This window comes from Ipomoea triloba, chromosome 14 (assembly GCF_003576645.1).
Source record: "Ipomoea triloba cultivar NCNSP0323 chromosome 14, ASM357664v1".
Classification (NCBI taxonomy): Eukaryota; Viridiplantae; Streptophyta; class Magnoliopsida; order Solanales; family Convolvulaceae; genus Ipomoea; species Ipomoea triloba.
Genome location: NC_044929.1, coordinates 22,967,818 through 22,980,593, shown reverse-complemented (window position 1 = coordinate 22,980,593; position 12,776 = coordinate 22,967,818). Strand labels below are relative to the sequence as shown.

Here is a 12,776-nt window from a genome sequence, read left to right as displayed (position 1 = left end):
AATAATGTACTTTTCTTAAATACAAAATACATTTTAATATAGTAAAAATACATTATTTTTATACTGAATGCTGAATGCATATTATTTGATAATATAATATACAAAATAATGTACTTTTAGTAATCGAATAATGTACTTTTTTGGGGGGAAGGGGAAGGGGGAAAACCCAGTACAATCATAAACCCCCTTAGAGGGTGACATTGTTGCTCTATCCATGTCTAGGATGTCTCTAAGCTCCACAGGAAAAACGTTGAATTCGATCCAATCTCTATTCTTTCGAAGAGCAACCTTTGCCAGCCCGTCAACAACTTTATTAGACTCACGGGGAAAGAATTAATAGTGATTTGCCAATCTTTATTCAGCCAAAACTTGCAAGCCTGCACAATGCTTGCACACGGCTCTATCTACAAATAATGTACTTTATGTATATAAATAATGTACTATGATATTTTTTATGGAAAATGTGCAAATAGGCTATTGAACATTTCGCGAAAAGTCAATTAGGCCCACGAACTTTTAAAAAATGCAATTAAACACATAAACTCACGATTTTGAGTCTTCTGAGCCCATTAACCGGTTACCTCTCCGATAAGAACCGGTAATTGCCTCCGTGGCTCGCCAAGTCAGCTATGTTTTGATTATTTGGATTGCCACATTGCCACATAAGCTTAAACAATAAAAAAAAAATTAAAATAAACAAATTAACGCCCTAATTCTCATTTTTCTTCACTACTTCTTGCCAAATCCCACAACCCAGAAACTCACTCTGCATTGCCGGAAAAACACCATTTTTTTCGGGCAAAAAATGAAAAAAAAAAAAAAAAAAAAAAAAAAAAAACTATCATAGCAGACACAGCACCACCGTACTTGCTTCTTTCCCTCAACACCCCATCTTGGCACTGTCACTACTTCGTCTTTCTCCCCAGTCACCACAACTACCACCGATGAAGGCAGCAGATCGGAGCAACAACGAGCAGCCAGCACCGTCGGCCATCGCAACCACCAACGCCATCTCCGGTCACCACCAGCTCTCACTCTCTCTCTCTCTCTCTCTCTCTCATCGGTGAGCGGACGGTGAATGGTGGAAGTGACCGGCGACCTTGATCTCTTTTCTTCCTCCGGCGAACCACCGACCCAGATCCCATTTCCATCGCCAACTCTTTTAAATTGTTGTGAAATATACTATGCTGCAAGACAAACACCACTGCAAAACAAAACATGGTAAATTTATTCAAAAAAAAAAAACAAAATACTATAAATAAATTTAATACACTGACAAAATTGCACAAAGCTTCTGCGGAGGTGGTTAAGCCGGAAGACGTGCAGAGATTATGAGAACGCGAAGGTGACGAAACTGGAAGACGGGTAGCGATGATGCTCCGAACTCAGATCTGAAGAAGAAGAATCGCCACCGTCACTCTGAACTCAGATTTGAGGAAGAAAAATCGCTTCACCACCATCGCTCGTGGCGCTCCGAACTCAGATAAGAAGAAGAGATCCAAAAACAATCCCTCCGCCACCGTTGCTCCCAACTCAGATCTGAAGAAGAAGAATCGCTCCGCCACTGTTGCTCCCAAAAACAATCACTCTGCCACCGTTCTTTACCTATGCTTACGTGGCAAAATTAAATTTTAATTTAATATTTTTGCCAACTAAGATGCCACATGGGCATTTACCGGCAATGACATGATGGTTAACCGGCTAATGGGGTAGGTTGAGCTAAAATCGTGAGTTTATGTATCTAATTACATTTTTTTAAAGTTTAAGGGTCTAATTGACTTTTCGTGAAATATTCGTGGGCTTACTTGACCTTTTTCCCTATTTTTTTATATGTGTCATGACCCACTTGCTAATTAGAAGCCCACTACTAAAGATGGGCTGATTGCATAAAACAAAAGCCCATTATGAATGGACCAGTTATCAATTTGGAGACCCGAAGGCCTTCTTTCTAGTCATCCATGTCCTACTTTGTTCGAGAATCCTCGCCAAGCGTCGGAGAGGGAGACCGGAGAAGTTTGTGAAAATGAGCCGGCGTTTAGTCGGAGTTTGGTCATTGGCGGTTGTTTTCTTCTTCTCGACCGTCGGAGCTTCGCACTGTTCAATCAAAGGTAAGTCTTCACTTCACTCGCGAGTCTCGATGCCTCATGCCCGTTCTGATTTAATTTTGTTTAGAGTGCTGAAATAAGGGCTGAATTTTGTTCTCCGATGCAGGATTACCGCTAATTAGGAATATCAGTGAGCTTCCACAAGATAACTATGGAAGGCCTGGTTTATCTCATATCACGCTTGTAGGTTCAGTAATGCATGGCATGAAAGAGGTGAAATTCATAAATTCATAAATTTCCAATATAAAGTCAAATTTAGGAAAGAATTTGTTGCATGAGCTTCCAAAAACTGCAAATATTTCTCTGCTTTATTGCTGTATGGGTAGAAAACAGGAGTAATATTCAATAATCAATAATGAACTGATCTTTTGTATATTTTCTTACCACTTATAACAGAGACGATTTGTGTTTTCATTTAGCAATTTACTTCTACAATGGTGATTGTATGTCTGAAAAAAGAATTTGGACAGGTAGAGGTATGGCTCCAAACATTTGCCCCAGGTTCAAAAACACCAATTCATAGACACTCTTGTGAGGAAGTCTTTGTTGTGCTGAAGGGGAGTGGTACCCTCTACCTTGCATCTAACTCACATCCAAAATACCCTGGGAACCCGCAGGAATTGCCTATCTTCACAAATAGCACTTTTCATATACCTACTAATGATGCTCATCAGGTAGATATGTTGTTTATTCTTTCACTTTTGTCAGTTAAATGAGATATGGTTAGTAAGTAATTGTCATGGCCATTTCAAGACGTATGGAAGTGCTTGGGATATGACAAAGTTATATTAATGTCATGTATCTTGATTCTCATTTTTAGTGTTTCGAGAGATGCTGTGTTGTGAAGATTATTACTCTGTATTTGTCAAATCAGGAGTGCAACAATAAGAAAATAGTAGCTGTCTAGCTGACTATCTTTTGTTGATCAGTTGTACTTCTTGGAAGTACCAAGTTCCTTGATGATCCACTGATACTCATTAGATACATTGTTTAAGTGGTAGAATTCTTACGGTATCACCAAGTAGATCCATAAAGTAATAATAATGGAAAAAGTGAAAATGACTTCCACATTATTACCAACAAAGTATTTGATATAATAGATTGATTAAAGGAAAACACATGATTGTTGGAACGCCTGGGAGTCTTGTGTTTTTCAAATCATAAAATTACTTGTCAAGAGCTTCATTCGTAAATTCCCTACTTGATGTTTTAGCTACTACCATCTTTTGAGTCAATCACAGTTTAGATTCTAGCTCTTCATCATTTCCGGTGTTTTAAGGCACATGCTTCTACTATTCCATTCCAGGTATGGAACACTGGTGAATCAGAGGATTTACAAGTCTTGGTTATTATATCTCGCCCACCAGTGAAAGTGTAAGCATTTTGTCTCTTAACGCCACCACAAGATCTTAATAAGCTTCTTCTTCTTCTTCTTCTTCTTCTTCTTCTGCATCCCCAATACTATATTCTAGCACATGTAGTATGCTTGACTAGGCAATACAAAACAGTATGTGAATGATGCTTGGATTTCTCTCGTTTGAAATCTCTGATCACGTCATACTGAGATGTCATATCCTGTTTGCTGCCAGCCTTTGATGGATGCGGAATCAATTTTTGCTTTGTGACATTTGCTTTCAGGTTCATATATGACGACTGGCTCATGCCACACACGGCTGCTAGACTTAAGTACCCTTATTATTGGGATGAGGAGTGCCATCAGACTACAGTAAAAGATGAACTTTAACTTCTTCAACTAAAGATGCTGCCAGAAAGAAGCCAATGAAACAAGTGTAAGATGTCCATGAATTTTTGTATTTTTGTTACACTGAACATCCAAGTGTTTTCCTTGGAGGTGATAGAAATAGTTAATCACTAAATGTATTTGGGCATTTCATGCTATACTATTGAATTCTTGATGGTAAAAAGTTAGTTTTTTTTCCAAGGTCATGTTTCTATGTTTCTATGCTTGATCATAAAATATTAATGAACGAAAAAAGAGAAAATTACACTTTTGGCCCTTGGAGTTGTTCCATTGTTTGTCCATTTGAGCAAAATCAATTCTTTAATCATCTACAATATTGCACATTTAGTCCATAACATGATGTAATGGAGGGACTAGTGCAACATTATGGACAATGGAGGTACTAAATTTACTCAAATTTTGATTTAAGGGAAAGTGTTCAACCACTACCCGAATGCGTGTTATATGTGAAGCTTGTCTTGTGACTCCGTCGTTAAATGACTACAATGATCTAAATTAGCTTAGATTACAATAAGGTAAACCGAATGCCCTACTAAGGTCTTTGGCCAGTTTAGATTATTGTGTTAATGGTCTCAAACCAAAAAGACCAATAAACAGTGAGTGTTTATAGGAAGTTAAAGACCAATAATAATAATGTTTTGGTATTGTGAATGTGTTATAATAATGATGCAAATTAAAGGTGAGATTCTCCGAGGTTTCTTCCCTCCCTCACAATGATACCAACCTCTCCCCATCCCATTTTATTGCCACTTCATTCTTGTTCGCAAACCTTCTCTTAACCAGCCTCCAATGGCCGACTTTCCCCCATTGTAAATGCAAAGGGCAGGATGGCCTCCGGGAGCTTCTCTTCTTGTGTTCCACTCCTCATTGGCCTCCTGTCTCTCTTCCTCTCCTTCTCCTTCACCTTCTCCTCCTCCTCCTCCTCCTCGGCCACCAATCTCCGCCTCACCATCCGCAAGCCCGCCGTCCCCATCTTCAACGAAGCTCCCGCTTTCCGCAATGGCGACACCTGTAGTCTTGCCTCCTCCTCCGCCGATTTCATCCACGTCGTCATGACCCTCGACGCCAACTACATCCGCGGCACCATGGCCGCCGTGTTCTCCATCCTCCAGCACTCCACCTGCCCCGAAAACGTCGTCTTCCATTTCCTCTGGCTCCGGCACGACCCCGACGTCTTCTCCAGCATCCAGTCCACGTTTCCCTATCTCAACTTCAAGGTTTACCGCTTCGACGCCGCCCGGGTCAGGGGCTTGATCTCTAAGTCTATCCGCCAGGCGCTGGACCAGCCCTTGAACTACGCCAGGGCCTATCTCGTCGACATTCTCCCCGCCGACGTCAAACGCGTCATTTATCTCGACTCCGATCTCGTCGTGGTGGACGACATCTTGAAGCTCTGGAAGGTGAATATATATAATAATAATACAACAAATTTACAATATTCTAACAATAATATTATTTACATATTCAACAAATACTAATTTTGGTCCACGACTATTAGCAAAATAATAATTCGGTTCACATATTTAATTAGTACCAAAAGGTAAAATGAGAAAGAAATGTGATTTGCGATCAATCCCTTTATTCATGCTCAAATTTGGATATTAAGTTAAAAATGATAAAAATACCCTTAATACTTTTAAATTTTTACACGTTTTGAACAAATGGGTGACTGAATTTTGGCACTAAAACAATAGTCGCGGATGAAAATTGGTACTAAAACAATAATGGTAGGACCAAATTTGGTAGAAATGAAATATATAGACCAAAAGCTAATAATCTTGAGACCAAAATTTGTATTTGCTCTTTACATATTTATCTATCTTGAAGTTGCAGAAGTGAAATAATACAACAAATTTACAATATTCTAAGAATAATATTGTTTAAGAATTTATCCGATTTCTATATTTGTAACAGGTGGATTTGGGCGGCAAAGTGCTAGCGGCGCCGGAGTATTGCCACGCGAACTTCACCTCCTACTTCACGGCGGCGTTCTGGTCGGACCCGGAGCTAGCCAAGGCGTTCGAGGGGCGGCGCCCCTGCTACTTCAACACGGGCGTGATGATCATGGACGTGGAGAAATGGCGGCGAGGAGGGTACACCCAGAAAGTGGAGGACTGGATGCAAGTGCAGAAGCAGAAGAAGATCTACCATCTGGGCTCTTTGCCGCCGTTCTTGCTCGTCCTGGCCGGGAACATAATGCCGGTGGATCACCGGTGGAACCAGCACGGCCTCGGCGGCGACAACCTGGAAGGGAAATGCCGGAGCTTGCATCCCGGTCCGATTAGCTTACTCCATTGGAGCGGAAAGGGCAAGCCATGGCTGAGATTGGATTCAAGAAGGCCTTGCAGTGTTGATCATTTGTGGGCTCCTTATGATCTTTATCGCACCTCAAGGAATTCTTTCGTGGAATGAATGAATTAAATTTAATTTTCTTTTTTCTTATCCGATCCTTTGCTAACTTAGGGAAGAGGATAGGTATTTTAGGAAACTAAACTACAAGCAAATTACACAAAAAGAAACAAACATAAAAAGAAAAAAAACCCAACAAAAATTTAAAAAAAAAAAAAAAATTGTTTAAGAGCCCCAATGGTCCTCTAATCATTAGTCTAACAACCAAACATCCGTTTAATTTGTTACTATTGTATAACGTTATTATAATCATAGCATATATACGTTTCTATTGTTTTTTTTTTAGTACTATTGACCCTGTTACATGTAATATATGTTCATATATATTTTCTCAACCTACTGAAGCCTAACAAATCAACATCGCTCTCATTGAGACTCGAACTCATGGCCTCCCATTCTGTTCTTTGTTGTACTCAAGACATGATATTCTCTGCATTTTAATGTACAAACACTTTTGTCGAATCCATGATAATTTCAAAAAAAAAAACAAACAAAAAGAAAATGCTTGTAATAATTACTCAACCAAGATTTCTTTTTTTTTTTTTTTCCTTGCGTTGATATAGAAAGATTAAAACTTTTAAAAATAAAATAAAACTCAACTACTAATACTCTCCTAAGGCACTATGAATGGCAGGGAATTGAATAGCAACCATCATATCTGTAAAAGCCCAAAGAAGTGTGAGAAATGAAAGAACTGACGATGATTGATGATGATGATGATAATGATGATTCATGCGTCTTTGGCAACACCGGTTTCAGAGGTGGTGTCTGCTTCTTGTGTTTCATCTGGGGAAGGCAGTGCCAGAAAGCGGCGTTTTTGGGCACGGGGAGGGAGATGTTTAACGTGCTTCCTGGATCGAACGGTCCACGGCAAGAACACGCCAGTGCCGCCTCGAGGGATCTTTCGGGGGGTGAGAACCACCGGGTGAACGGGAGCCAACATGACCACCGGAGGGCGGATGACGGTCCTGGGGATAATGTCCATTGTTCTGTAGTCTGGGGTGCCATTTGGAGGTGGTGCATATGGTGAGGGAATCCCAGGTTGCCATAGTGTCATGGCTCTGGTCAATGGGGGAACTTCTGCAGGGGAATTGGTGTTCTCCACACATGCCCTGATTTTGAAGAATGTTATGCTCACTCTTGTGTTGGGAGATGAGCACATCGCATGTCTTGCCATGTCAGCACTGTTTCCCCTCATTACTAAAAGGGACCTGCAAAATATTAATACATACACTGCATCTCAACTAAAACTCGAGTATATACAATCAAATTGAACGGAACTAAGAAATGAGTGAAGCTAACATACCCTTCCTTAAGAGAGAGTATGAGAGAGCCTCTGTAGTTCCCATCACTGTCACATGCAAGAGTTCTGCCAAAAGCCATTGTTGATTCAGAGAGGAGAAGGGTAGAGACAGGCTGTTCCAAATGAGGTGGTTTCAGAAAAGGTTGTGAATATTCCCCCTACATATGCACAGCAGATTTACTTCAGTTAGAACACTCATCAAATGCTGAAGTAGAAGAGTACTGAGATTAAATGTTCAGCTTAGGGTACGAAAGGAGATTAGTCAGAGTATGGTATGAGCTTAAAGGTGTCTCCTACCGTTAGGGCCTATTCAGGACACCTCGTTGCCTGACCAAAAAAAAGAAAGAAGAAGAGCTTAGGGTATATACCTCATCAAAGAAGTTGATGATACAGCCATTTGGTCTTCGGTTTTCTGAGATTAAATGCCACTGAATCAGGTGATCAATGACGACTTCGAGGATGGCTGGAATGGGCTCATTACTGCCTGAACATTGAAGTTAGTCCAGTTATGGTAAGGTGGGAACAGAAAAATACAATGGAGAATCAGAAAGAAGACAACAATAGAATTTAAAAGTTCCTTACTCTTTTGACATGCAAGATCCTCTTTTACATTGCCGAAAATAGGGGTTCCAAGTTGAATCAACTCTCTTTTGTTGCCCTTAATTTGCTGGTTGTACAAAATGAAAGTTTCACCTGAAAAGTAATGGCAGTGTCAGCTCGAATATCTACAGAGGAGCAGCAAAAGAGTTTTGAAGAGTAACCAAACTACATTGCAAAATGAAGTGAATAATAATAAGGTGGTGTTGATGAGTAGCAGTGAGCTCATGTGTACATGGATAAATCTCATAAAGTTCAGTTCAGGCCCTGAGAAAAATGTATGGCAGATATAAAGAATCGCGAAGAAAAATGAATGCCCAAACCTGCTGAATCAAAACTATAGATCCTGCCCTTTACTATCTCAATACTTGTGGCCCAAAAAGGAAACAACAACTAACTATAAAAACGTCACGAATCACAGGATCCACCTGAGAGTTCTCCATTTTGACCAGCGACTCTGAGTTCATTCACAAAGTCACTTAACTTAGAAAGTTCAATTGGAGTGAAAATGTCTTCATACAACTTTAGACCTCTAACAACATTCACCTACAATTCACAAACAAGATTTTGTTAAGCATAGGCAAGCAATCTTAATGTATAAACATAAGTACATCTTATTGGTTAGAGTTTAAAGAATTCACCATATGCCCTTTCACTGGCTCCCTACCCATGAACCCCTTTGTCATCTTGAACTGGGAACGGCGTGCCTCACAGTTTTCATGGCTAGAACAGAACTCAAAGTGCTCTGAGATAGGCTGCACATCTTGAGATCCTGATTTGCAATAGCAAAAGAGAGCAATGTATAGGTATATTTACTACTGAACAGCAAAACAAAAAAGCACGAGTAATTAACTAATTATCAAAGATCCATGTATTATTCCCATTTTACTCCATATATATATTGACTGGTTGATTAATTATTTGTTTCAGAGATGACATTTTTTGTTTGCCATTTTTCTTTTCGTTTCATCCATCAATGTAGATCACATGGTGAGTGAGAGTAATACTTCTTGGATGACTTATAACATTTTTCAATATCTAATAAGACAGCATTAAGGATATTGGCTAATATATTATACAATTATGACTTCAATTTGTTGTTTATAGATAGATGCTTTTGACCTACTACACACAGTTCTGCCCAATATACATATTGGATAAACAGAAAAAAGAAGCCTAGGCCAGGCAAACTGCACTGTGGGGGGTAAAGAGCACTACCGCACTAAAGCAATATGTACCATTTGCACCATCCCTTGTCCAAGTCCCAAAGATTTTGGTACAGTAGTGTACTGTACACAACGATTTCAGGACAAAGTGCATTGAACTATCGAATCAGCTCAAATGAATGGAAACATAGTTTAAAAATTCTACATTATCTTATTCAAAAAAAAATTTCTACATTATCATGATTATTTATAATAGAAAATAGTAATCTTCCTTTTTTTTTTTTTAAATTGCATATAACATTCATTCCTACCGAGTGTGTTAAAACTAATACAAATTCAGTTCGAATCGTGCCCGTAGAGTGAGTGTAGTAAAACTAACACATATAAGACTCGAATCATATTCGAAGAGATTAATTCAACCTTCACCAGATCAATTAACATTCGGATTGACACTTTTTTATTCCAGCAATCCAGTGAACGAGGTAATAAAGTGAGTTGACCCAATGAGTAATTAAGACAACAATAACTAACTTGTAAGAAGACATTTAAAGCCTTATGGGGTTCTGGGCCTCAACTAAACCTGGTCCAGAACTCCAGATGACGCCCAGAAAGCGCAGGCGTGACGTAAAAGACAATAGGCCAAAACCAAAGGCCGTTGTACACTATTCAGTAATCCGATTCAATAGAACAGAAAGAGTCCAAGACTTTAATGGCCTGACTGGTCGCCCACCACGAGGGGTTCTCACAGCAGACTAGCAGTACACATCACCTAACAAACTACCCTGCTTTCTCCTGCCTCGATTTTCTCAACACCTTTACTATCCTTTAGACTCGGGAAAAACTGAAAAAGTATCCATCACCATTAATAATCATTTAATCTCACCAATTTTAGATCAAAGTAATCCCAAATCCCAATTCCTAAAATCCACTTAAAATGAAGCACTATTGATCATTACTTCATTATCTCATTTTATCTGTTTTACTTAATATTTATAGGATAAACCAACACTTTATAAGTTTAATATACTTTCTAAATATATAAATTTTACATAATAATTCTAAACATAATATTATGGAAAATTAAATTGTAAATAATTTCAGTCAAGCATTGTTCACCGAACCCAACACATAAAATAGGACAAAGGAAGTATTACTATCAAAAATTTTATGATCCTGATCAACTATATCAGACACCATTATCACTATACAAAATTTTAAATATAACTCTTAATAATGAATTCTTAATTTTAAAATCTTAAGAAGTTGTTTTTTGACACTTTTTATATTGATATAAAAAATTTTACTGGATAATTTTATTTAATTGTGTTACATGCTTTATATATAATTAATAATAAGTACGTTGTACCATGACATTTTATATTTATAAATAATTTGTAAAGTGATTGATAGGACTATATGAGATAATAAATAATTAGATGGAATATTGGTTTATTAGTATCATTTGAGATGTTTAAAAAACATAGCTAAATTACTGTAGAAAACATTAATAAATGAAAAGTTCTTTTAGAAAAAATTTAATAAATGAAAAGTGAAAGTGTAAATATAAGAGTACTTACCTGAATCGGTGATCTCACTTTCAGGAGAACCATGTGAATCGTCTCTGATCGAATCTTCATAAACAACCTCACCTCCACCATTTTCGCTGTTCTCAACAGGCTCCTCCCGAGAAGCATGGGAAATCTTAACGTTCATAACGGCGGCGCTCTGTTTCGCATCGGCCATGGCCGCGGCCGCGGCCGCGGCGGCAGCAGCCTCGCGCTCGTCGGCTTTTTTGGCGGCAGCTTTGCGGAGCTCGAGCGCGACATCGGCAATGGAGTAGTACTTCTGCATCTGGAGAATCGGGATCCAATTGAGCCTCCGGTGGTGGATGGCGGCGAACACCGATTCGTACTCCGATCCTCCTCCGCCTCCTTCCAGCTGCGTCAAGTGGTTGCACAGCGCGTCGATGATGGCGTTCGCCGCCGCGAACTCCCCCCTGAACCAAGCAATCACGGCGTCCTTCGCGAAGGAATCCGACACCATCGCCGGAGGCGGCTGCACTACCGACGCCATCACATTCGGCACCAACGGCACCCGGTTCGACTGCGCTACGGCGCCAGCTGCCGGCGGCATCTTCAACCAAAACTCTCTGTTTACACAATTATGAATTGAATTCTCTGCTCCGCTTTTCTGTTCCGTTTGAATGCTCTGAATCTGTGCGTCTTGTTACGCAACGGCCAATATTTCGGCAAATTTCAGTGTTTTTAGAGAGAGAATTTTGACAATGGCTGTATGCTACTGTATATAGAGAGGGGAGGTTCTAGGCAAAGAGAAGGTTTTGGTGGATTTATATGAATAAGTACGCATAGAGTGTGGCCAGATTATAAATACCCTAATTTTGTGGGGTAAATATTAGAATATAAATAGCGTCTATGTGGCATATTTATTCTAGAAGTTTGGTACGGAGTATTACTTTTCTTTTTATAAAAAAATATTTTTTAAAAGAATTCTTTTTTTTTTGAAAGCTTAAAATAAAATTTTTAAAGTGTCAATTAGTAACACATTTTATGCTCCATAAAATTATATTATCACTTTATATCATTAACACTTTACTAAATATGGCTTACCACAAATTCGTAAAGATTCTTATAATTTTAAAGAGTTAATTATCGAAATGGTGCCAAAGACCTTATGGTCGAGTATTACAATATTACATTATAACAGAGTCAATAAGACTCAAAAAAATTATCAATTTAGTCCTTGATTATATTGTTTGCCTAATTAAGTCTCTCAATTATAAAAATCTTAACTATTTGGCCCTATATATGTTTCTCTTTGATTATAGTAAAATTATCAATTTGGTCCTTGATTTTTTTCGCCTAATTAAGTCCTTCAATTTTAAAAATCTTAACTATTTAGTCCTCTATTTGTTTACTGGTTCGACCACTGTTTACTCAGGACTAAATTAATAATTTTACTATAGTGAATGGACCATTTCAATAATTAACTCTAATTTTAAACTAAAACTCATAATTTAATTTATGCTATCAAAATTTAATGAAAGTCTAAACTTTACAAACAAAATAATAAATGTTTTATAAATTCCCTAAATTGTGGCTCAAAAGTTGTAGCATTAATGCAGAAATGTGGGCTATCTTCTATGGTTTTACTTCGTGCAAATAGGATTCAATAAGTGTTGAATTTAAAAGTGAATCTCTTATTATCTTATAAAAATTCAATATTCGACGATATAGAACGACAAATTAGATACTACAGAGTATCATTTTACATGAGTATGTTCCCTATTAAACATATTTATAGAAATGTGAATGCTGAGTTGTGCAAATTGGATGACAATCTTGCTCATATGTAATAGTTAGCAAACCACATACGAGAAATAAATCATATTAGAAAGAACATATGTAAAGTCTCGA

The 12,776-nt window shown here is 38.3% G+C and overlaps 3 protein-coding genes across 3 annotated transcripts; 2 read left to right on the top strand and 1 right to left on the bottom strand.

The window, feature by feature from the left end:
• The first annotated feature begins 866 nt into the window (after nucleotides 1-866).
• Nucleotides 867-4,047, top strand: LOC116003634 (auxin-binding protein T92). Its single transcript, XM_031243534.1, has 6 exons — nucleotides 867-1,709; nucleotides 1,858-2,108; nucleotides 2,212-2,318; nucleotides 2,576-2,779; nucleotides 3,412-3,479; nucleotides 3,744-4,047. Exons 2-6 carry the CDS (start codon nucleotides 2,024-2,026, stop codon nucleotides 3,847-3,849), a joined length of 570 nt encoding a protein of 189 aa, XP_031099394.1. The 5' UTR covers nucleotides 867-1,709; nucleotides 1,858-2,023; the 3' UTR covers nucleotides 3,850-4,047.
• A 475-nt stretch (nucleotides 4,048-4,522) lies between these two features.
• On the top strand, nucleotides 4,523-6,307 carry LOC116003633 (probable galacturonosyltransferase-like 4). The gene is made up of 2 exons (XM_031243533.1): nucleotides 4,523-5,267; nucleotides 5,782-6,307. The coding sequence occupies exons 1-2, from the start codon at nucleotides 4,695-4,697 to the stop codon at nucleotides 6,277-6,279; spliced, it is 1,071 nt and encodes a 356-aa protein (XP_031099393.1). The 5' UTR covers nucleotides 4,523-4,694; the 3' UTR covers nucleotides 6,280-6,307.
• A 376-nt stretch (nucleotides 6,308-6,683) lies between these two features.
• On the bottom strand, nucleotides 6,684-11,682 carry LOC116003632 (RNA demethylase ALKBH10B-like). Its single transcript, XM_031243532.1, has 7 exons — nucleotides 10,920-11,682; nucleotides 8,818-8,948; nucleotides 8,605-8,722; nucleotides 8,162-8,272; nucleotides 7,948-8,063; nucleotides 7,583-7,737; nucleotides 6,684-7,487 (listed from the first exon to the last, which is right to left on the bottom strand). Exons 1-7 carry the CDS (start codon nucleotides 11,473-11,475, stop codon nucleotides 7,007-7,009), a joined length of 1,668 nt encoding a protein of 555 aa, XP_031099392.1. The 5' UTR covers nucleotides 11,476-11,682; the 3' UTR covers nucleotides 6,684-7,006.
• Between the last annotated feature and the right edge of the window lie 1,094 nt (nucleotides 11,683-12,776).